At 41.8% G+C, this 25,410-nt stretch overlaps 1 protein-coding gene across 1 annotated transcript in view; it reads right to left on the reverse strand.

The window, feature by feature from the left end:
• The window catches only part of CCSER1 (coiled-coil serine rich protein 1), a 409,129-nt gene that overhangs the window by 226,846 nt on the left and 156,873 nt on the right, over window positions 1-25,410 (reverse strand). The window contains 1 exon segment of the mRNA XM_039913814.1: window positions 10,993-11,076. Coding sequence (XP_039769748.1) covers window positions 10,993-11,076 — 84 coding nt within the window.

The raw sequence follows: 25,410 nt of genomic DNA on the forward strand, positions 1-25,410 counted from the left end.
GTTTTTGTAAGCTCCTAAACTTCAGTTGCCCCTTTCATGACCGAATGTCAGTTATGGATTTTTCCAAGAAGTTTTCCTCTCTTCCAAAAGAAGCAGGATGTGTAGAGAGTAGGCAGTTTCAAGGATCGTCAGGTGACGGAGAGGTGTTAAAGGGATAGCGGATGGAGACGAGCCGAGATGAGCGATGAGAGATTAATCAGGGATGCCTTCCTGGAGGAGATGCAATTTCAGAAGGACTTTGAATATGGGGCATACAAAGAAGACAACCTTGCAAAAATTAATGGGAAACATTTGGAAACAATTAGTAATTAGATTACTCCTATCCTAGATCTCTCTCTTTTACTCAGGAGGGAAAATACTATCAATCTAGCAAGGTTAACTTCTGAAAAGGAAAATGACTCTTTTCTAATTAGCTCTGTCCCGCTTTGTGAAAAAGCTTCTCTGGGGGGCTGTAACCGATATTAATTTTGGCACATTAACTCTTTCAGGTCAATAGAGTGCCATTTCCTGCCTACAACAATAAATTACTCAATGGCTCCTCAGTGACCTGCAAAAAGCTAAATGAGAGTAAGGAATGAATAAATAATCCCTCAATAGAGTCTTCAGAAACAGTCAAACTCTTTTACATCTGTAAAGTCCTGCAGACCCTTCCTTTCTTGGGGATAAAGTCCCAAAGAGGTGACAGTGCCATGGTTTATTGGAGCATGCTTTGGGAGAACTGCTGAGAGTTAAAAATTCAAATAGAAATAGAGCTGGGATGAATGAATCATGATATACCTGTTCATTACAGGTTTGTAATTCATGTGGGGTTGGGTTTGGTTTTACAGGGGTGGAGGGTGAGGCTTTGTACAAGGAAGCATTGATTCATAGGATGAGAATTTTCAAGCATATACATTCTGATATACATTCTGTCTCCTAGATGGTTGCACTATAGAAGCAGAAAGATGAACTGTTCTTCAGGGGCTGGTCTAAGAATGTGTCGGGCTGAGTTGCCGGATCTGGCTGAGGAAAAGCGTCGGTTTGCTCCCTCGGGGGAGATAGAAGAAATAAGGTAGGACCATGTCCATTTCTGTTCACGGCTTGCACACTTCCATGCTGACCACACTCGAAAAAGAACAAATGACTGAAAAAGGACTTGTACAAATCTTTGGCAATCCGTTTGCTTTATTAAATGGAGGACAACAAAATTCAATGAGGAGCTTGGGCCCCTCTATAATTTTGTCATAGCTATGACAATAATTATATTATTATTGCATTTGTAAAGCACTTATTATGTGTCAACACTGTTCTAAGAGCTATGGTAGATCCAAGTTAATCAGGTTGGACACATTCCAGTCCCACTTGTGGTTCACAGTGTGTCTTTCCAAAAATAAGGAGAAGGAAAAAGCAGAAAAGGGAGAGGGTGAAGAGACAGAGACAGATACATGAGAGTCAAAGCAAAAGACACAACAATCGTAAATTTGCTCTATTGTAGGCTCCTCCAGGGCAGAGATTGTGTCTATTTACTCTGTTGAACTCTCCCAAGTATTTAGGACAGTGGTCTGCATATAGTAAGCACTCAGTGAATACCACTGATTGAGATAGATCGGTGGGGAGGCAAAGAAATACAGAATGAGGCAATAACCAGGGACAGATCAATCAAACCAAAGTATTTTTTGAGCACTTACTGTAGGCCAAGCACAGTGTGAAGCACTTAGGCGAGTGCAGTAGAATTAGTAGACAAGATCCCCGTCCTCAAGAAGCTTAGAGTATAGCAACGGGAGTCAGATGGAAGAGACAAAAAGAGACCCACAGAGACAGAAGCAAAAGTAGAGACAAAGCTGAAGACAGAAAGGAAAGACACAGAGAGTCAGGCAGACCCAGAGATAAACCTGTAAGAGGAGGACAAATCTCTCTTTCCCGGGTCTGGCTTGGGGTTGTGTGGCTCTGAAAGTGAAGACTTGGGTCTGTTGGTGTGAGTGGCACTTTCCTGCTCTAGTATACCGATAGTAGTAATAGTAGACGACGTAGTAGAGCACTGTACTAAGCGCTTGGAATATCAGTAGTAATAGTAGAGGCAGCCTGGTATAGACCACAGGCCTGGGATTCAGAAGGTCATGGGTTCTAATCCTGGCCTGGCCATCTGTCTGCTGCAGGACCTTGGGCAAGTCACTTCTCTGGGCCTCAGTTACCTCATCTGGAGAGTAAGACTGCAAGCCCCATGTGGGACGGGGACCGGGTTCAACCTGATGACCGTCTATTTACCCTAGTGCTTAGAACAGTGCTGAGCCCATAGTGAGTGCTTAACAAGTACCATGATTATGATTAATTATTAGTAGGAGTAGTAATGGTACCTACTGAGAACAGACTGGATGCCGTGCACTGTACTAAGCACTTAAGGAGTACAAGAGAAGCACAAGGAACTTACGCTAGGTGTACGTGTGGGCAAAGATTAAATGTTTATTGGGGTATATGGTCATCTACACGTGCATTAGTGTACAGCACATAAAAAAAATATGCGAAACAACAACCGGGCAGCTGAGCCAATGCCATTTAGTGCATGTAAAGCTTGAAAAATTAACAGTTAGATAAGTTCTGCATCAGATGAATGCAGTTGGATATGTCTTGTGGTCGCCTGTAGCCATTCAAGTAAACTAAACTGCTAAATCTGAGAAGTCCAGTGGGCAGACTGTCAGATGAACGATTCCTTTTTTAAACCTTAACAAATATGCTCAGTTTAAGATATTTCAACAAGAAATAATCCACCAGCCCAGTGTGAATATGGAGCAGTATGTCTAATTCAAGAAATCTTTCTGGTGAAAGCGGAATTTCAAGAGATCTTTGAAAGGAGGCGAGAGGCTTCTGTGAGTGTGTTCTCAGTGGAGTGAAGAAGTGAAACACAGATTTCATTGAGAAACATCATACCTAATGTATTGAGCATGGGTCTGGGAGTCAGAGGTCCTGGGTTCAAATCCTGACTCTGCCACTCATCTGCTGCGTGACCTTGGGCAAACCACTTCACTTTTCTGTGCCTCAGTTGCCTTTGTAAAATGGGGACTAAGACTGAGAGCCCCATTTGGGACAGGAACTGTGTTCAACCTCATTACCTTGTATCTACCCTAGCACTTAGTACAGTACCTGGCACATAGTGAGCACTTAACAAATACCATGAAAGAGCAGGTCAAGATGTGCATTAGTGGAGGCAGGAGAAGTGGGAAGCTGCATGGCCCAGTGGACAGAGCATGGGCCTGGGAGTCAGAAGGCACTGGGTTTTAATCCTGGATCTACCACTTGTTTACTGTGTGACCTTGGGCAACTCACTTAGCTTTTCTGTGCCTCAGTTACCTCCTCCATAAAATGGGGATTTTAAGAGCTTGAGCCCCATGAGGATGCCATCTGATTAACTTGTATTTACCCCAGCACTTAGAACAATGTTTTGTACGTAGTAAGTGCTTAACAAGTACCATAATTATTACTATTACAAGATGTATATCATCCATTCAAGAAATTTGTACCTGAATGGGAGCAGGTAGATGGGATGATGATTGGAGGGTGCAGTGGGATCCAGGGTGGGCCTTTTAGTATAGCTTTTAGTGTAAACTTTAAAACTGGAAGCCAATTCAGTCAGTCGTACTAACTGAGCACTTATTGGATGCAGAGCACTGCACCAAATGCCTGGGAGAGTACAAAATGACAGAGTTGGTAGACGTGTTCCCTGCCCACAACAAGCTTACAGTCAATGGCCAAGAGTTTCTGGTTTATGTGAAGAAGAATGGGTGATCACTGGTGGATTTTGGAGAAGAAAGCAATGCGCCCTAAACAACATCTGAAGAAGATCATCTGGGCAGCAGAATACGGTAGTGACTGTAGGGAAAAGAGGCGGGAGGGAGGAAGACAGGGGAAGAGGCCTATGCGGTAATTTAGTTTGGGGACATAAAATATTCCCTCTGTCAAAGAGTTGTGCAGATTTTGGTCCAATATGCTTTTTTCCACCAGTCTTATCCCAAATAAATTCAGTTCTTGCGATGAATTGTCACTAAGTAGGGTTATTTGCAGTAAGTGATTCTAAAGTCTTTTATCTACTCTGTAAACATGCGCAGAAGCTGAACAAGAATCAGTAGGTGTTTCTCCATCAATGGCCCAACAATCACCTATTTATACCAAGCCAAACACTGCAATATGACAATGCTTTATGATGAAGACTTGAACTAATACACAACATCATCTTGGCAAGTCCTGGAGAATATTAAAGATTGTATCTACTTGGCAGCTTTTCATCGAAGTCCTGGCGCGTGTGTGGATCTGGAGGCTAATCGCTATTGTGTATCATAGCATATTGTCATTTTCACACTCTACATCTGTCTCAAAGAGTTGACTGGAGAGTAATTACTGCTGAGATAAGCCTTTTCTGGAATCTGGGCAATTAATTCTCTCTACGAGAGGAGAAAAAGAACTCTGACACTTTAATGATGTTTAAGCACACCTAATCTACTTCTTTTCTGTTTCTAATGTTTCCTAAATTTGAGGAAGAAAGAGGATTTGAAAGTACTTACAGCTGTCTGTTCTTATGCAAATCACAGAACCTACAATATTCCATCATGAAGTGACTGGCAAAAAATAATATCACAAATTATAATAGAATGTAGAGCAAGTGGGAAATTACTTGTGAGATGAATTTACGATATGATATCCAGCCCTGAAGAATGCTTCTTTTATCAAACAGGAATGATTGTTTATTAAACGTTTCAAGAACATGGAACACTATTCAACTTGAATTTTGAACACTTTTAAGCTAAGTGAAATTTTATCTCTTTCTAAATGTGTAATGAATGGTCACTTTATACGTAGGTGGAAACTACAGGCAGGGGTGCCAACGGAAATAATCTTTTCCTGGGGGAGGGAATTACACTCCTTCTCTTCACCTCTTCTCACCTCTATAAGTAGAAGCACGGGGTTGGGGCGAAATAAGAGGGGGTGGAGCTGAAGGGTGAATTTTCAATAAATCTGTGAGAGACTTGGCCTGAAAGCTGGCCAAAGGATTTTCAGGTTTTATCTAATTACTGCCCTTTCTGTCTTCCCATCCTATCGTCGATATCTCAGGTACTCAAACAGTCAAACAGCCTGATTCAGTTGTTTCTTGTCACTGCTTAACCAATCTTTACTTGGAACGCTTCAACTCTCAAAAAGACCGGGAGAGCCTCCAAAATATTAAGATAGTTAAGTTCCTTGTGGGTAGGGATCATCTCGACCAACTCTATTGGGCCGTACTCCCTCATGTGCTTAGTACAGGGCTCTGCACAAAGCAATCACTTAATAAATACCATTGATGGGTTGATTGCTATTATTTCCCAGATGAACCATACAGACCGTGGACAGAATTATCTCATGGCATTGCCATCATCATCACGACCTACAGTTTATATTCAGTACCTACCCTGTGCAGAGTGTGGTTAAGATACAAAAGAAATAACTAACTTTGAGGATCTTACAATCTAACTGGAAAGACAAACTAACATAAATTGATAAATATTCAGGAGGTAAAAAAAAAAGTGTGGGAAAAGAAATAAAAGATAAAATGGGTAAATAAATAACCAAGACATAACCAAGTATATGTTCTAAGTTGCATGGAGGGATGTCAAGAGCAAGAAAGTGAGAAATTAGTTAGGGAATGTTGAAGGGAATTAGTAAGGGAATGTGAGAAGCAGCGTGACTTAGTGGATTGATCACAAACCTGGGAGTCAGAAGGATCTGGGTTCTAATCCCGGCTCTACCACTTGTCTGGTGTGTGACCTTGGGCAAGTCATTTTACTTCTCTGAGCCTCAGCTACCTCGTCTGGAAAATGGGAGTTAAGACAGCGAGCCCTATGTGGGACAGGGACTGAGTCCAATCCAATTACCTTGAATCTAGCCCGAGGTTTAGTTACAGTGCCTGACACATAGTAACTGCATAAAAAAATACAACTATTATTATTATTATTAGTGAGGATTTTTAGTAGGGCTTTGGAGAAGGGGGAGAGATGGGGTTTGGTGGAGCTGAGGGACAATATTCCAGGCATGTGGAAAGATGTAAGAAATGAGTTGAAGAATAGAGAAGGAAGAGACATATGTGAGGTATAGTTAGAAGAAATGTTTGGGATGAGTGAGAGTGAGTAGGTAAGACAAAGTCAGTTGGGGATGATGATGATGGTATTTCTTAAATGCTTACTATAGGCCAAGCACTGTACTAAGCACAGGGCTAGATTCCAGATAATCAGGTCAGTCACAGCCCCATTCCCAGAAGGGCCTCAAATTTTTGGAAAAAGAACAGGTATTGAATCCTCATTTTATATTTGAGGAAACTGAGGCATAGAAAATTTAAATGATTAGTTCAAGGTCATAGCAGACAAGTAGCAGACCTGAGATTAGAATCCAGGTCCTCTTTATTCTCAGCCCCATCTTTCCATTAGGCCACATTGAAAAAAGCCTTGAATACAGTGGCAATTAATTTTATTTTATGCAAGCAGAATTGGATGGTGATTGAAAGAGGGAAGGGATTTAGTTGAATTACTGCTTTAGAAAGATCAAATGTGCCTCAGCATGTAGGATACCGGTAAAAAAGCCGCTATAATAGTTGAGCCGGAAAGTGATGAGGCTTGCACCAAGAGGATTTAATTGCTCATAATTACCCCTACATAATGACTATGCCTTTTAAATCAGAGGAAATTCATGGCAATATCATAAATTGATGTGGTAATTTATTATCATTTATTTTTATTTCTAGTGACATTTTGTGTCAAAAGGGGGGGAAAAAACCCTGTAGGTATATTGAAAAAAATGACAAAAACAGATAAAGGAGTTATGGCGTATTTCAGAAATGTCATTTATATTTTACCATAGGCAAAACACTCCTTAAAGGATTAAATCAGATACCAACAGGTACCTTGGTCTTGGTGAAGTCTCTGATCAAAGGAAGCAATCCCTCCCTCGGTTGATGTCTGCTGGGCTAGTGTATCTTTTGCAATGGTCTCCCACCAACCAACCATTGTATCACATTTTAAATCATTCATTTTATGCTGCTTTCTTAAAAGAGACCCTCTTTCAGTTCACCATACAGCAGATGCTTGGATATCTTGCCATCATCCATTTTCCTGACATATACATCTAAGGATGGATACAGTTTGTCTATTACCTACCTTTTGTCACTGAAGATGATGCAGTGAAGGTGAGTTCCGATCTATGACTGAAAAGACTGATATACCTAGCATCCCTTTCTGTATTAGTGGCATATAAAGAGAGATCTTTGTTGTGCTAAGGGGTTGCTATTAGTTTTCTGTTTTCATGCCTGCCCCTTGGTGAGTCAATCTTCATGAAGACTTTGCTCAAAGAGAATAATAATAATAATGATGGTGTTTGTTAAGCACTTACTATTTGCCAAGCACGGTTCTAAGCGCTGGGGGAGATACAAGATAATCGGTTTGTCCCACCTGGGGCTCACAGTCTTAATTCCCATTTTACAGATGAGGTAACCGAAGCACAGAGAAGTTAAGTGACTTGCCCAAAGTCACACAGGTGACAAGTCATGGAGCCGGGATTAGAACCCACGACCTCCGACTCTCAAGCCCGTGCTCTTTCCACTCAGCCAAACCCTCTTCTGATTTCTGCCCAGCTAGCTGATCTGCCTGCTACGGTGGTCTTCAAACAGTTCACAGCTCTGTCTTATCGTTTGAAATTTTCCTTCACTGTGCTTTCAAATTGCTTGTTCTGTCCTCCCAGCAGATTCTTGGACATTTCCTCTTGATCTATTCTCCTCACACCTCCCGTGCTATGAAACCGTGTTGCTACGAGTACTGTCTCAATAGTAAACGTGTTCCAGAAGCTCACTATCAGTAATCTCATCTTGCCATCTGAAGCTGAATGTGGTTCATAAGCGATGCTGGTGAAATTGCTCGACAAGATGGATGTGTCTTTTGCAGTAGTAGGTCCTGGTCTCACAGCCGAATAGAAAGCTGATCAACACGACAGTTCTGAATTTGGAATAGAGATTAAGGTTGGGTTGTTGATCGATTAATTAATGGATAAATCAGTGGTATTATTGAGCACCTATTATGTGGAGAGTACTGTAACAAACTCTTGGGCGAGTACAAGACAGTAGAGATGGTATACAGGATTCCTGCCGTCAAGAAGCTTAGTGGGGAGACCGACATTAAAATGAATTACAGATAGGGGAAACGGCAGCATATGAGGATACGTACGTAAGTGCTAAGGGTGATGCGGGGCTGGGATAGGGGGAGAATTAAGATGCATAAAGGCAGCACAGAAAAGAGGGGAAATAAGATGTTAGTCAGGGAAGGCCCACAATTTTCCCAACTCTTAAATACACATTAATTACCTGTTCTCCCTCCTACTTAGGTTGGGAGTCCCATGTGAGATGGGGACTGTGTCTGATCTGTTAACATACATCTACCCCAGCTCTTAGAACAGTATGCACGTAAGTACCATAACGATTATTTTTCACTATTATCACTTATTTATTTACTTATTACTCATTATTTATTTCTATTTATTATGATCACTTCAGTGGATATTGCACTGCATAAAGGGAGTACAGTGCACTACAGTATTGTTTTAGGCATCAAGTTCTGTGTTATTAAATAAAACCTACAGTTGGGTTTATGGTTTCTTGGGGGTTAGTCTATATAGCCCTGTACCATGTTTGTAAAGAAACACACGCTCAATTCTGTGTTTTATGTCTGGGCCTCAAGAGCCCAAAGATCTGTTAATAGGATTTCCTAAAACAATGACTTTGAACCCTTCAATCACAGTCACTGGCAATTGATATGGGGGAATTTCCTGCTGATTCAGATGCATATTCTGACTGGATCCTTCCTTGCATCTTCCCTTGCTAATGGACCTTGCGGTCGGCTTTTAAGTGAAACTGTATGGCAAGTCAGAAGTGACAGGACAGGGTTCTAGAGCCATTTAGGATGTTGGATTCTGCTAAAGCTTAGTGGCTTGGTGAATGTGCGTTTTGTTTGCTTCCTTTTCTTTTCATGGAGCTTGGATCAGTTACCCAAATGCTATCTTGGCCTTTTTGAGTTTTTTCTGTGTCTTTCACTTTCTGGGCAGTCGTTCCTAGCCATGCCTGGGTAACTAATGGTATTTGTTAAGCACTTACCCTGTGCAAGGCACTGTGGTAAGCAAATTGGGTGGGACACAGTCCCTGTCCTGCATGGGCACATGGTCTTAATCTCCATTTCACAGATGAGGTAACTGAGGCACAGAGAAGTGAAGTGACTTGCTCAAGGTCACACAGCCGACAAGCGGTGGAGCTGGGATCGAAACCCAGGATCTTCTGACTCCACTTGGCCACCGGTAACAGGATTATGTTTGGTCACCCTGAAGGAGATACTGGTCCCTGGATCGGGTTTGCCAAGAAAACTGGACACATCGCCTAAGCTTGAGGCTTTTTATTATGGTATTCATTCAGCACTTACTATGCGTCAAGCACTATTCTAAGATCTGGAGTAGATACAAGCTAATCAGATTGAATAGAGTCCCTGTCCCACATGGGGCTGGCAGCCTAACTAATCTATACAGTCAACTACCTCTGAATCAATTCTCAATCCTCTTGGGGGTGTGTGTGCTTCTAGACGCAGTTATTAAGCACACAGTCAGTAGCAGTGGCATTCTATTTAATAACATTCACAGTACAAAAACAACATAAATTTTTGAAGCTTGAAATACGAGCTTCTTGCATCTTCGGATCTGACAGCTTGCTCATAAGTTCCCTTCAATTCTGATTTAAAATAAGCCATCGTGCAAGCTACATAAATAGGAACCGTGGACTTGGGATATTAATTGCTCAGGATTAATTTTTAGCGTTAGAGGGATATTTTTCTGGTTGCTCAAAAAAAGATTCACTTTTTTCTATAATTATGCTATTATTCCGAGAATTAGGTGGCATATTTGAAAGTCACATCGGGGGCCAATAATGATCAAACTATAACATATTGCATAAACAAAGATTAATTCTGCAGTAGCAAAGTGGCTATTAGTCAATAATGCGCCTTCTCAGTTCAGCTGTTACACTATTACTGCTTCAGATGTTTGATGGTCCCTGGATCCTATTTTCTCATTTAATTTTAGACAGAATTATACCATACATCACCTCTTAATAGGGCCAAATAGGTAACCATCACCCAAATTACTGCTGTCTCACAGTTGTTTTCAGACACTGACAATGAGGAAGGGAGTTTCTCCACAATAAAGCATTGGAGGAACTGGTGATCAATGCAGTGTTGTAGGAAAATGCATCTTTCTAGCATCCAAATAGGCTGTGGTATTTTATATGCCAACTCCATGAACTGATGAGGATAATATAATAATAATGATCGTTTTTGTGTTGTTGTTTTATGGTATTTGTTAAGGTCAAGAGGGCTTGATCGGGAAGGCTTCCTGGAGATGTGACCTTAATAATTCTTTGAAGGTGAAGGGGCCGATCATCCGTCAGATATGAAGAGGATGGACGCAGGACGTGGGCAAGGGGTAAGCAGTGAGATAGATGAGACTGAAACATAGTGAGTAGGTTGGCATTAGAGGAGGGAAGTGTGTGTGAGCTGGCTTGTAGTAGGTAATCAGGGAGGAAAGGTAGGACAGGGAAGGTGAATGAGTCGTTTAAAGCTGAGGGTAAGGAGTTTCTCTTTGATGCAGAGGTGGATGGGCAGCCACTGGAGGTTCTTGAGAAGTGGGGAGACACGGACTGAACGATTCTGTAGAAGAATGAAAATGGTTCATGCCATTTTTATGCTTAATGTTGACCACTGTCAACGTCGTCTTGTAAAACAGTTACTCTAACCCTCAGTACGGCTTTCAGCCTTTCCAGAGAAGCAAACGACGAATGACTACCACTGGCCTAAGCAACTGACTGGAGGGCAGCTGCATATATAATGAATCGATTAATTCATTAATGGATGGATTCAATGAATACAGTTGGTATAAAGTGTGAACTGCTGGACCAATGTTGGTCTCACTCACCAGTTCCTTCTGCAGCTGGGCAATAAGTTCATCCCGTTCTTTCAGCTGCAGCTTCAGGCTGGAACATTCATCCTTCATCATATCCTAAAGAGCACCAAAGAGAGGCATCAAAGACATAGCCCTTTCATTTGGCTCTTGGTAAGAAAAGATAGTTTCACCCAGTGGGCGATAGCTATATCTGACTAGTGAAAAGCTATTGTCCTCTACCAGGTGAGATGGTTTTCAATAACATATTCTAATGTGTAGGACAAGCATGTTAATGTACCCAAAGGCAATTATTTGGGAATGGGAATAGCTCCCTGGGTTTAGGTCTTTTTCTGTTAGTGCGAGAATCTTTAAAGCCTTTTACTGAATGTATTGTCAAGCTCCTATTATTTTGCTGGGGGAACAGATGGTCATAAAATCTCATTGTTCTATTCAAACAAAATAACATGAGAGAAATACCATTTAGATGCGTTATTGGACACTTCTTCAATTGATGAAGGAACTATCAAAAATAAGTAGACCAGAGAGAACAAAAGAAAAAAAGAAGAAACAAGTCTTCCAACCAAGTATATCTTCCCACTGATACAGGAGGTCTGTTGTGAACATTATTGAGAAACTACTGGCATCTTGAGGAATATTGTAGATACTGCAGTATACATTAAATAATGGTATTTGTTAAGCATTTACTATGTGCCAAACACTGTATTAAGTAAGCCCTGGGGTGGATACAAAATAATCGGGTCCCACATGGGACACCACAACAGCCTAAGTAGGAGGGAGAACAGCTACTGAATTCCCATTGTGCAGATTAGGGAACTGAGGCACAAAGGAGTTAAGTGACTTCCCCAAGGTCAATAGCAGGCAAGTGGAGGGGCAAGGATTAGAACCCAGGCCCTCTGATTCCCAGGCCTGTGCTCTCTCTACTAGGCCACACTACGAACAGCCTTCAGGCACAGATGCGGGTACGCTAACGGGTGAGAAGCATCGTCGTCTAGTGGAAAGAGCACAGGCCAGGAAGTTGAAGAACCTGGGCTCTAATCTCAGTTCTGCCACGTGTATGCTGAGACCTTGGGCAAGTCCTTTAGCTTAGTCTTTGTGCCCCAGTTTTCTCACCTATAAAATGCAGATTAAATACCTGTCCTTCCTCCCCTTTAGGCTGTGAGCCCCATGTGGGACGGGAACTGTGTCTGACCTGATTATTCTGTATCTACCCCAGCACTTTGTTCCGTGTTTGGCACATAGTAAGTGCTTAACCAATACCATTTATTATTATTACTATAAATTGAAATCCAGTAAACACAGCCATGCCACAGAGTGGGTTTAAAGAATGCTTTACCTATTAATCAATGGTATTTATTGAGCGCTCACTCTATCTAGAGAACTGTATTAACCACTTGAGACAGCACAGTACGGAAGAGTAGGTTACAATGATCGTGGATCCCAAGGAATTAACGAGCTAGAGGGTAATATGATTTTCAAGTCTTTGAAATCTTTAACTCATAGTGCCCACAATGTAACAATGGCATTTCCTCAAGGAAATATTTTTAACACATTAAGTCATAACACTGAATGACAATGCTGAGCTTCATCATAAATATGGTGTGACCAATTAAATCTATATATTGTTAGTGTGTGATGACATGAGGAAAAAAAGTGATCGCTAAGTTGCCCAAGGTCTCAGCCACAGCACCTGCATCCACAATAACCCAACATTTGCCCAAAAGGAAAAAGTCATTCTCCCCAAATCCTCCCAGGAGTTTTTTGGTTGCTTAATTGCTCATTTTGGCCTCCCAGATCTTAATCCTCCTGCCTCAGGTTCCCAGTAACAAGCACTAACCATCTTTCCTGGGGGTCATTTCTGCACCCCACATCCTCTGACCTCCTTCTCCAAAATCTGGACTTTAGCTGAAATAGAATGAAAACATCATGCCAACACAGTGGATTTAGAGAACACTTTCCCTATCAATCAAGGGTATTTATTGAGCACTTACTGAGTGCAGAGCACTGTACTAAGGATTTAGTTAAGGGTTATAAAGAGGACTAGGCCTTACCTGTCACAGTGTTTCCCTCCTACCATTTCACTATTGACACCACCACCATCCTACAAACCCATGACCTTGGTATTATTCTTGACTCATCTCTCTCCTTTAACTCATCTACTCGCTCAGTGATGAAATCTTATCACATCTATCTTCCCGACAACTCTAAAATCTGCCCCTTCTACCCCATCCAAAATGCCATTCTCAATGGTCTGGACTTTAAGCTCTCTGTGAGCAAGGAATGGATCTTTACTGTTGTATTATAATAATAATAATAATGGCATTTGTTAAGTGCTTACTATGTGCAAAGCACTGTTCTAAGCACTGGGGAAGATAGAAAGTAATCAGGTTGTCCCACATGGGGCTCAAAGTCTTAATCCCCACTTTCCATATGAGGTAACTGAGGCACAGAGAAGTGAAGCAGCTTGACCATGGTCACCCAGCAGACAAGCGGCGGGGCCGGGATTAGACACCACGACCTATGACTCCCCAGCCCGGGCTCTTTCCACTGAGCCATGCTGCTTCCCCTAGTGCTTAGTGTTGTACTCTACCTAGTGCTTAGTAGAGTGCTCTGCACACAGTAAGCACTCAATAAATATGACTGAATGAAAGAAATGAATGGTTCACGCATAATGGAATATCCCATTTCAACTACCGCATCAGCCTTTTTGTTGACCTGCCGGCCTCCGGCCTCTTACTTCTCCAGTCCCTATTTCACTTTGCTGCCTGAATCATTTTTCTGAAAATTCACTCTGTCTACCCTCCCCTCTCCTCAAAAACCTCCACTGGTTGCCCATCCACATCCACAAACAGAAACTACTTAACATCAGCTTTAAGACACTCAATCAACTCTCTCTTCCCTGGTCTCGCTCTTCTCCCACTACAACCTACCTCGCACAACTTCGCTCTCTAGCACCAACCTACTTACTGTGCCTCGATCTCTTCTCTCATGTGGTCAACCGTTCCTGCCTCGAACTTTCTCCCGCTATACATTTCGCAGACCAGCACTTTCCCAATCTTCAAATCCTTACAAAAGTCAAACAATGAATGTTTTTTATTGACCGCTTATTATATGCAGAGCATTGTACTAAGTGCTCAGGAGAAATCAGTGTGTGGGTTTGTAGAGAAATCAATAAAATATACACTACAATAAAATCCGTAAGCACCTATGCCACCTGGGGTTGTACTAGGTAGTGCCCAAATAAGAACATGGCAAAGGAATCCTGGTCCAAGCTTTCTGGATTCCCGGACCTTAGCGGAAAGCCAGCTCAGAGAAGCACAAGCAGCGTGGCTTAATAGAGTATGGGCCTGGTAGCCAGAAGGATCTGGTTTCTAATCCCAGCTCTGCCACTTGTCTGCTGTGTGACCATGGGCAAGTCACTTCACTTCTCTGTGCCTCAATTATCTCATCTGTAAAAGGGGGATTAAGACTGTGAGCCCCATGAAGGACATGGTCTGTTTCAAGTTCTTAGACTACTGCCTGGCAATCAATCAATGGTATTTATTGAGTGCTTACTATGTGCAGAGCACTGTTCTAAATGTTTGTAAGGCTGGCACAGAGTAATTGCTTATCAAACGCCTTTAAAAACCCCCAAAAAGGACAAAGGACTGCTTTATCTAGGCGCATGTTAATGAATTTTTCATGCCTTAAAGAGTATATATTTTGACTGAACTCCATTGTGTTAGGATGGCATAAAAAGGAGAGGGAGAAGGGGAGACCAAGGGCAGGGAAACCTGAAAAGAAGGATGTGTATCTATAATTCTATGGACTTATATCGATGCTATTGAGGCCTGTTTACTTGTTTTGATGCCTGTCTCCCCCTTTCTAGACTCTGAGCCCGTTGTTAGTAGGGATTGTTTCTATTTGTTTGCTGCACTATATCTTCCAAGCACTTAGTACAGTGTTCTGCACACAGTAAGCGCTCAATAAATACAATTGAGCGAAAGAATAAATGAATGCAGGAGATAAGACTAAGTGGTTGGACAGGGTATACACACTTACACTTGTTTGTCCTCCATATGATCCATACGCTTCTTGTGCACAGGGAACGTGTCTACCAACTCCATTACATTTACTTTCCCAAGCGTTTAGTACAGTGTTCTGCACAAAAAAAAGGTTGATTTCATTCTGCAAAGGGGTCTTCTGAACCCCAGTTTAAAGAGCTGGTGGAAAAATGTTGGGTATAGTCAGATGGATGGAGGATCAGGAAACTCTACTCCTCTTTGGCTTGGTCTCTACTACCCAACCGGTTGACTCATTCGTGTTTTTTTAAAGATGCTCTTTCATAGAGAAATTCCTTAGTAAAGAAATTGAGTTGTGGCTGTGTCCTATTGTCAAATCCATTGAGTACAGTTATTTGGAGCTATTAACAGTGCTCTTAGGAGTTCACTGGCAAGAGCAGAAGCCATTACATTGGGTAATTGGGCAAGGCAACTCGGAATTCCCGTGTGCCATTGATGGACTGACTTGGGTTGTTTCGTCTTCAAAATCAGACACTCCTTCTAGGAGCTATGAAAGGGTTAGCTTAGTGCAGCCTACAGAGTCCCAATCTTGCCTTCCGCTCACTTGATGACCCAACCTCTGGATAGGCTCCTAAAAAGGTCCCACCTTAGGAAAGAAAAACCTGTGGCCTAATGAGAAACAATGTGGTCTAGCAGAAAGAGCAAGGACGCGGGAGTCAGAAAATCTGGGTTCTAATCCCAGCTCTGCCAATTGCTTGTTAGGTGACCGTGGGCAAGTCACTCAACTTCTCTGTGCCTCAGTTTCCTCAACTGTAAAAAAAGGATTAAACACCTGTTTTCCCTCCTATTTAGACCTGGAGCCCCACGGGGGACAGGGACTATGTCCGACCTAATCAACCTGTTCCTACCCCACTGCTTAGAATGGTGCTTGACACACTTGTAAGCAATGAACAAATACCATTAAAAAAAAAAAAGAAATCGGTACTTTCAAGACAGGAAAGGGTGTATGTAGACAGTTAATATGCTAGTATATGGGTTAATTCAAAATATTTTACACGAACTTAACAGTGGTGCATTACCGTTCATTCATATGTTCTCTTTAGGAGGCTGTCATGCCAGACAAAGCAGATTAGTGGGCAGCAATCAATCAAGCAATCATATTTATTGAGTGCTTACTGTGTGCACAGCACTGTACTAAGTGTTCGGGAATGTCCACTAAATTTAAAAAAATGTATTTATAGACTGCTTACTGTGTTCAGTACACTGTACCAAGTGGAGAATACAACATAACAGAGTTGGTAGACAAAGTCCCTGCTCACAATGAGCTTCCAGTCTAGGGGTGCTCAGGATTGATAGACTCAATCCCTTCCGACAAGGGCCTTACAGTCAAAGAGGAAAGGGATAGATCTCTCTAAATAACGACCGTGCCTGCTTTGGGATTTCAAGAGACAGGGCAGACCAAACCAATTTTTCATCTCAGAAAGGGTCTAGCCTTACATGAAAATCATGCAGAAAAGGAGCTTCGGGCCTCACTGCTCTTTTCTGCCACATTCATATGCACAGATAAAATCTCTTTTCAGTAGCATCCTCCTCAGAAATGAAGGACAGATATATATAGTGTCTTAGAAGGAAGAGCTCAAACATCTTCTCACAATATGAATCCGTAATTTACATTCCAAGTGCTCTTCTCCTTTAATTTATATCCTCCCTCATGATTTAGTCTTTTCACAATCGTTTGATGTTTTGTGCATTGAATTGTGTGCATAAGACTTCAAGAATCTGAATTCAGAAAAATGCAGAAACAAATGAATATTTTCCAGTGAGATAAGGAAAACATTTCAAGATATGGATCACACATGATACTCATTCCAACATGGAGCCAAATTGGTTTTTGGGTCTTGCCAAAAAATATTTAATTAAACTGAATTCCCCAAACTTAGAATTCAGTGTGTCAAGTTAAATTTGTACATTTAATAGACTTCATGTTTCAACATTAATTAGAAAAGTTCTCTAGAGAAGCAGCATGGCCTAGTTAAAAGAGCACAGCCCCGAGAGCAAGAGGACCTGGGTTCTAATCCTGGCGCTGCCAGTTGTTTGCTGCGTGACTGTGGGCAAGTCACTTAACTTCTCTGGGCCTCAGTTTCCAAAACTGTAAAATGGGGATTAAATACCTGTTTCCCTTCCTACTTAGACTATCAGCCACATGTGGGACAGAGGCTGTGTTCAATCTGATTAACTGGTTAGATCACAGCTTGACTCATAATAAGTGCTTAACATCAAGAAAAATAATAGTGATGATAATAATTTGATACACTTGCTTATTTAAAATATTAAATGATACTATGGTTCAAAGGAATTATGCATTAGACTCATATCTCATCTTTGAATTTGTGGGAAATTAAGAGATACGTATTTACTTCTCTGATTTAATAAAGGCAATATCTAGCTCTTTCTTCATGCATGACAGTAGCTTTATTTCATAGTAACTTGAGTGACCAAATGGGGAAATATAAATTCCTAGTATCCTGCTTTTATTAACTAATTCAGAATTTCCTAAATTCCGCACAGAGCATTTTAAAGTTAGGTGAAAGCTTGCATTTCTCTGTACTCCTACACTAAAATGTGTTACAAATCACTTTTCCTTCCAGGAAATAGATTCTGAAGAATTTCAACAAGTCATTGAAACAGAGGAGTGATCTTACTCAGAAACGGAGATGTTTCTCCATACAGAATTGGGACATATTGATAGAGATCTCTTGGCCTGGTGGAAAAAGCGCAGCCCTGGGAGTTAGAGATCTTGGGTTCTAATCCTGGCTCTGCAAATTCCTCCGTGTGTCCCCTTGGTGAAGTCTCTTAGCTTCTCTGTGCCTCAGTTTTCCTATTCCCCCTCTAGTTAGTGAGCCTTATGCAGGAAAGGGACTGTGTCCAACCTAATTAACTTGTATCTAGACCAGTGCTTACAACAGCGTTGGACCCGTAGTAAGAATTTAAGAAATACCATAAAAAAGACATATTTTTGCTTCGAATACCGACGAGGTAAGGGAGTCCATTTTAGCAGGGGCTTTATTAAGAAGTCCTCAGGAGATTTCAATTAGGCTGCATTTTAATGGGCAATCTCATTCCTCTTTCCGGTTCCTATGCAGTTCATTTATAGGAAATGGGATGCTTGAAATGCAAAGAAAAATATGGCATAATGCCTTACCCATTTTGGAAAAGAAGATATAATCGTACAAAATGTATTATTAATATTCACCTTGTCCCCAGAGAGCACTAACAATTATACAAAGAAGCAGCATGATCTAGTGGATAGAGCATGGGTCTGGGAGTCAGAAGGATCTGGGTTCTAATCCCAGCTCTGCCACTTGTTTGCTGTGTGACCTTGGGAAAATCACTTACCTTCTCTGTGCCTCAGCTATCCCATCTGTAAGACTGTGAGCTCCATATGGGACATGGATCGTGTCCAACCTGATTAGCTTGTATCTGCCCCAGTGCTTAGTACAATGCCTGGCACGTACTAAGCACATTTAAAAAAATTCAACCAAGAATCCTTGCCAGACTCTGAAGCTAAATATTTCATTTACAGCTCATTTCCTCGATTTTCAATTTCAGTAAAATGTATAGGAAGCCCTCTCAATCTGCAAGAATGGTACATTTTTTAGGACCAGAATTCTCTTCTTACAGAACCAAGAAGTTCAACCCATGGATTTTTTGAGGGCGAGTACTTAGATTAATGAGCTCATTATAATTCATTAGAGAGTGGTGTGGGGATGACTGCCTACTTTAATTAGTTTTATTACGGTAGGAAATTGTTTCATATGCCAAACCCATCACCAAGCATGCCTGGAAAACATTAGAGTGGTAATCAGACTTGATTTGAGGAACCTTTCATTAGGCTGAATGACTACAGGCACTTATAATGAACAAGGAGGGTATTAAAAAGATGGACATGACAGTGTCTAGCCTTAAAGAATTTATCATGTCAACTAATTCTGTGATAAAGAGTGCAATGATGATTTTAGCGGAAAAAAAAGAACAACAGCAGTGTCGACGTGGCAGGCGGTGTACTTGCCGATAATTATGGCAAAAGCTGACAGTAATAGATCTGGAAGGTTCAGTAGGTCAAGCTTATCAAGATAATAAATCCTAAAGCAAATTATACGTGACTCAAATATCATAATGGAAATGTTAATTAGTAACTGGAATTGCTACATAAATAGCCCTTAGAAAGGCCTCTATTCCCCACAGAAACAGGATGCGGACTCATTACGGGTGTGAAATTGGGAAGTTTCAAGTCCCAGATAAAAACATGGTCAGAATGAAAGGGGGAGACCCATTTCAAGTGCCAGAGATAAGTAAGCAGCAGGGTGTCCTCCTTCAGTTTACTTTTTTGAATGTGTTTTCTGGGGTGATGACTCTGGAAAATGTAAGCTCATTGTGGGCAGGGAATGTTTCTGTTATACCGTTGTGTTATACTCTCCCAAGCGCTTTGTACAGTGCTCTTCATTCAGAAAGCACTCAATATGATTGATTGATTGACTGAGTTGGTCACTTCCCATTCTTATTTCCTTGTGACATCACCAAGTTTTTTTTTCAAATATTCAAGATCAAAAGTAAAACTCGAGTGCCCCTCATGAAATTATCTGCTAAGTGTACACACTCACACAAACACACTCACGTGTACACCTTAACAAAAATATTTCTTTAAGTATAAAATTTCCTAAAGGTAAAGTCAAAGTCGATTCACCTGTGCTGGGCAGCAGCGGCATGGGAAAGAGTCAAAGGCAGGTGATCAAGTGATCAGAACATTGATCAAAGACTACGGTAGAGACTCAAGTTTTTACTGAGCAGAGGAAGGCAGTCGTAAATCACTTCTGTATCTTTTCCAAGAAAACTCTGTGGATACACATCCCAGAATGACTTTATGACAGAAGACGAGAAATTTTCCGAAGAGGGTGAGTCCACGGAGTCGTTACGGGTCGGAATCGACTCGCCGGCATTGACGATTTAAAGATGAAAGTCATACCAAGCGTTGGGTGTGGGGAGACTCAGGCTGAATTTACCAGCCGGCACCTTGGATTCCTCACCAGCCACCACCCCTGTGGAGCTAACCAGAAAACCTTCCTGCAGTTGGGACCCCACACAAGTCAATACATGGACATGGATCTATATCATCAAAATAGGATTTCATATGAAAATCCTTACAAAAGATTTGTGTGGAAGATTAAAGACGAAATGAATGCCTCCATGTGCAAATGAAATTGGTCTCCATACAGGAGAACCTATCGGCTACAGATCGGCTCTAACTCGGCGCAGAGAGGCTTCACTGGCGTGTGCCTGCAGGGCAGTGGCGGATGCATGGTGCGGGGTGGCGTGCACCCTGGGAATACCTACAACATTGAGTTTACCTTCCCAATGGTGCTAGAAGGCTGAGTATCCCCAGTCTCCAGGACAAAAGCAGCATGGTGTAGTGGATAGAGCACAGGCCTGGGAGTCAGAAAGTCATGGGTTATAATCCTAGATCCACCCCTTGTCTGCTGCCGTGTGACCTTGAGCAAGTCATTTCACCTTTCTGAGTCTCAGTTACCTCATTTGTAAAATGGGGATTAAGGCTGTCAGCCCCATGTGGGACAGGGGTTGTGTCCAGTTGGTTTGTATTCCCCACAGCATTAGTACAATGCCTGGCACATAGTAAGCACTTAACCAATGCCACAATTATTACTATTATTATTATTATTGTTATTGAATTAGCCCAGCATGAGCACCCAGGGCTGATGTGTCTCGTGGGACCCACAGGTGATGCTCTGCATACAGTAAACACTCAGTATATACAATCGAAAGAATGAATGAATTAGATGGTTTTTTTTATGATATTCATTAAGAGCTTCTTATGTACCAGGCACTGTACTAAGCACCGGGGTACATACAAGGTAGTCAGGGTGGATACAGTCCATGTCCCACATGGGGCTCACAGTCTTAATCCCCATCTTACAGGTGAGGTAACTGAGGCACAAAGAAGTGAAGTGACTTCCCCAAGGTCACAGAGCTGACAAGTGGTGGAGCTGGGATTAGAATCCAGGTCTTTTTGAGTCCCAGGTCCAGGCTCTATCCACTAGACCACTGCCTGGAGAGGAACATGCCTCATCTCCATGTTGGCTCCCCAGTGTCACTTGCCCTCAGAAACGCAGGAGAAGTGGTGACCAGATAGAGCTGGATATTTCAATAGACTGTCCACTAGGGATGGGAGAAGCTGGTAAACCTCTTTCAGGACTAATTTTAGAACTATTTTCATCGGTCTGAAAGGCATTTTAATTGTTTAGTTACATAATACGGCAGAGGTACAGAGGTCAGTCAGCTTTAAAAAAAGGGCTTACATTGCTTAGGGAGATGAATACCTCCCCATTTGGACAAATGGTCAGAGTTCTTTATCCATATTCCATAGTGATGGTCAACAAATTTAGGATTTTCACCAGAGCTATGGAGGAGGAATACAACAATTAACTGGGAGAAAGGTAAGGATTAATTAGTTAATACGTCTTTCTATGCATTTGACCAGTGACCACAGTAAGGGACCCAAAGCTCACCATGGCAGTTTGCCAACTGAGCATCGTTGAAGTCATGCCAGAGGACTTGGAGGCCAATGGAGGAATATTAATTCAGTTTTTTCCATAATTAAAGTTGTAGCATTTTAGCTATTGGAACAGCACAACTCAAAGATGGACTCCCTTTTCCACGACGGTACGCGCTAGGGACGGGTCACTGGAACGCATCTCAGCATGGTCCAACACAGAAGAAAGAGGGATGCTGCCCTTAAATAAAGTCCCCTCGGCCTATTAAGTCTTGGTACTTTGTGAAGAACTAACTAAGGACAACTTCATGAAGTGATAAGAAGGTAAGGACTGCCCTCTTCAAATAGTGTTTAACTGCTTATTTTAACATTACCTGCAACCTAGAGTTTGCAATTTGTTACTGCCCTATACATTAGCTTTCCCCAGCATAGACTTTGAGCCCTGTGTGGAGCGGGGCCCACGTCTGAATGATTCACCTTGTTAACAATGGAATTCCTACATCATCTTGCTCACCTCACAATTACCCCAGTGCCTAGCACAGTGCTTGCATATGGTAAGCACCCAATAGATGCCAATAATTGATAACTAGCCCTTAGAGCAAGAGGTTTCTGAGCCAACTGGATGTTCAATAGGTTGGACCTAAACCCAATCCAAGGAATATCCAGGAGGGATCATCTGCTCACTGAAGTCAAGACAACAATCGCCGTGGCATCATATCAATCAATCGTATTTGCTGAGAGCTTACTGTGTGCAGAGCACTCTACTAAGTGTTTGGGAGAGTACAATAAAACAGAATTGGCAGACACGTTCTCTGCCCACAAGGAGTTGACGGTCTAAATGGGGAGACAGCCACAAATACAAATAAATTATAGGTCTAGTATAAGTCAAGGTGAATAATAGGTGAGGCAGAAGGGAGTGGGAGAGGAAGAAATGAGGGTTTAGTTGGGAAGGCCTCTTAAAGCAGATATGATTGTAAGAAGGTTTTGAAGTAGGGGAGAGTGATCGTCTGTCAGGTGTGAAGAAGGGAGTTCCAGGCCAGCGGTAGGATGTGGGTGAGGGGTCTGCAGCAAGATAGATGAGACTGAGGCACAGTGAGTAGGTTGGCATTAGAGGAAAGAAGTGTACGGGTTGGGTCTTGGTAGGAAATCAGGAATGTAAGGTGGGAAGGGGCAAAGTGATTGAGTGCTTTAAAGGCGATGGTGAAGAGTTTCTGCTTGATGCGGAGGTGGACTGGCAACCCCTGGAGGTTCTCGAGGAGTGGGGAAACATGGACTGAACAGTTTTAAATGAAATTAGGATAGGCACCAAGCACAAGGACACCAAACCAGACACAATATTATGTGCTAAATCCCCAAAACTCAAGGGATAGAGAGACAATTACTCGGGCCTTGTAGAAAAAGAAAAAGCAAAACACTGGGGGAGATTTAGTAGAGAGTAGAGTGGGATGGAACAGTGAATGAATAACAAAATAAGGCTGTCCATCTCAATAAAGCCAGGACCGGAAACTGGTGGGAAAGTCTGCCCCAAATTTGTTTCCAGAATAAGGAGGGTCAAGGAAGGATCCAAAATCCGCACCAGCTACCCAACAATAACCCCAAATCACTTTTAATAGAAGTCACTTCCAAGTGATCTCTTGACAATTTCATATTACATCCCACGAATGGGTTGTGAATGTAATTACTGAGGGGATTGTTTATTGGGACACTTGGGAAAGGAAGAAGGTGAGGGGTGGAAGTGTGAAATGGGAAAACCTGAAAGGCACGGTACTTCTTTCCTCTGGCTCAAGATGAGTGAGAGAGCATTCTTCAGTGAGGGTTCCAGTCAGAATTAAGGGACTCTGGTGGCTTCTGATTGAACACTATTTTTTAAATAGGAAATTATGGAAAGTAAAAAAAAAAGGTCATTTTTTAAAATGATGAGATGCTTTTTGCAATCTACTGGAGGGCTTTATATACCTAGTGGTCCTTCATTATCAAAAATAATACTGCTGAGAGTAATATCCTATCCATTGCGTGAAAATGAAACCAAAAAGATGTATATGTAACCCTTCCACATATTCTATACGTAGGAACAGAATTGTTGTTCACCAAATCCTACATCCCGAAGAAAAACCCCTTGAAGTTTAACTTGGAAGATTCTAGGAAAATGAGCAATTCGAAAACAGTAACAATTATGTGTAATTCAAACGAGGCCAGCATTAAAATCTTGCTCCTTAGAGACACCACTGAACAATATTTCCCAATTTATTATTATATCACTACAAGGAATAGCAAAAATCCAATCTAGGTGAGGTCCCTCTCCACTGAAATAGATTAATTCAGTGACAGGCATGTGGCTTAAATTGGATTTGGGATCTAATGTGCAATGGCTGCGTTTTCTTGTCTGATTAGAAATGTGTTTCTAAAACTCATTCGCAGGAATTCAGAGAGGCACAAAGATGGATCTGTCACATTCTTGATTTCTTAAATGTTCCCCCGAGGACCCTACCAGAAGTTCCTGTTGGACAAATTCTGTGATTACCGGATAATGACTGTCATTTCCATTTCTCAGAACTCAAATGAGACACAAAACATCTGAGAGACAGCCCGGGATGGCTTGGTTCTCAACAAGCAGTCATTCACCTTGATGCATCAAACAATCGCAGCCACAGGTAATTCATATTGAACTGAACTGAGCCTTAGAGTGGTGAGACATTTGTGCTGGCTTTTCTAGGCTTCAGAGGAGGGATCACGATCTTAGACAAATCATAAGCACAAAATCCGACCAAAGAGTTCTGTGTCTTTTTGTGGTAGCCATTTCATTGTCAATAGCCTGAAAAGGAAATAAACTAGAAGAGTTACAGCTAGGATTTTTCTAGATGGAAATAGATAGTGCAGACAAAAAAAAAGCTTCCTTTAAATTACACATACATAATGAAATTAGCCACCAGATGGTGTTTATCACATAATGACAAGGTCATTTAGTTTATGATTCATGTAATCATATTCCTTAGTGAGAATTTAATATTGAGCGTATATTTTCATTTTAAGAAAGCAATCATGAAACTATATTTAAAATACTGATTATTATTCTACAGATGCTCTCTTCAGGGTTGCAGTCACGTGGCACTTTCGGCTCAAACATCCTGCGGTTTAGAAAAAAGATCGGCCCAGGTACCGCCACTCTAATGCCTTGCACCATCTTCTCATCCAGCCCAGTCCTTTCTCACTCTTGCCCCCGGCTTTTAACTGTCAGTGATAGGGAAGAGACAGTGGTGGCAGCTGTGCTGAATGAAAGGAAAAACCCAAATTAACCCCAGGGAGAGAAAGGGAAGGAGGGACGAAGGGCTACAACGAGAGACTAACAGAGACAGAAAGACAGAGAAAGAGGGGAGACGAGGGTGGTCCCCAAGTAGGCAGTTTACGGTCCCAGCCGCAATGTGAGAATGAAACAAGAAGTCAGAGGACTTGGGTTTTCATCTGGGCTCTGCCACTTGATGGCTGTGTGATCTTGGACAAGTCATTTGAGTTCTCAGTATCTTGGTTTCCTCTTCTGTAAAATAGGGATTCAATATCCATTCTTCTACTCCAACTGCAAGCCCCATATGAACAGGCACAGTGTCCGATCCGTTAGCTTCTGTCTACTCAGGTGCTTAATATAGTGATTGGTTCATAGTAAGCACTTAGATATAATTGTCATTGTTATTGTTGTTGCTAGATGTAACAGGCAATAGGGAACCTTTGGGACAGGGGAAACCAACAGGAGGGTTAAACATCCCCAGAACCTATAATGGCACGGGGATTCTGGCCCGAAAAATGAAAAACAAGGGAGGGCAGATTTTAAACTGGAAAGTGTGAGAAAGCCAAGGAGTGAGGAAAAGCCTGAGA

This window comes from Ornithorhynchus anatinus, chromosome 12 (assembly GCF_004115215.2).
Source record: "Ornithorhynchus anatinus isolate Pmale09 chromosome 12, mOrnAna1.pri.v4, whole genome shotgun sequence".
Lineage (NCBI taxonomy): Eukaryota > Metazoa > Chordata > Mammalia > Monotremata > Ornithorhynchidae > Ornithorhynchus > Ornithorhynchus anatinus.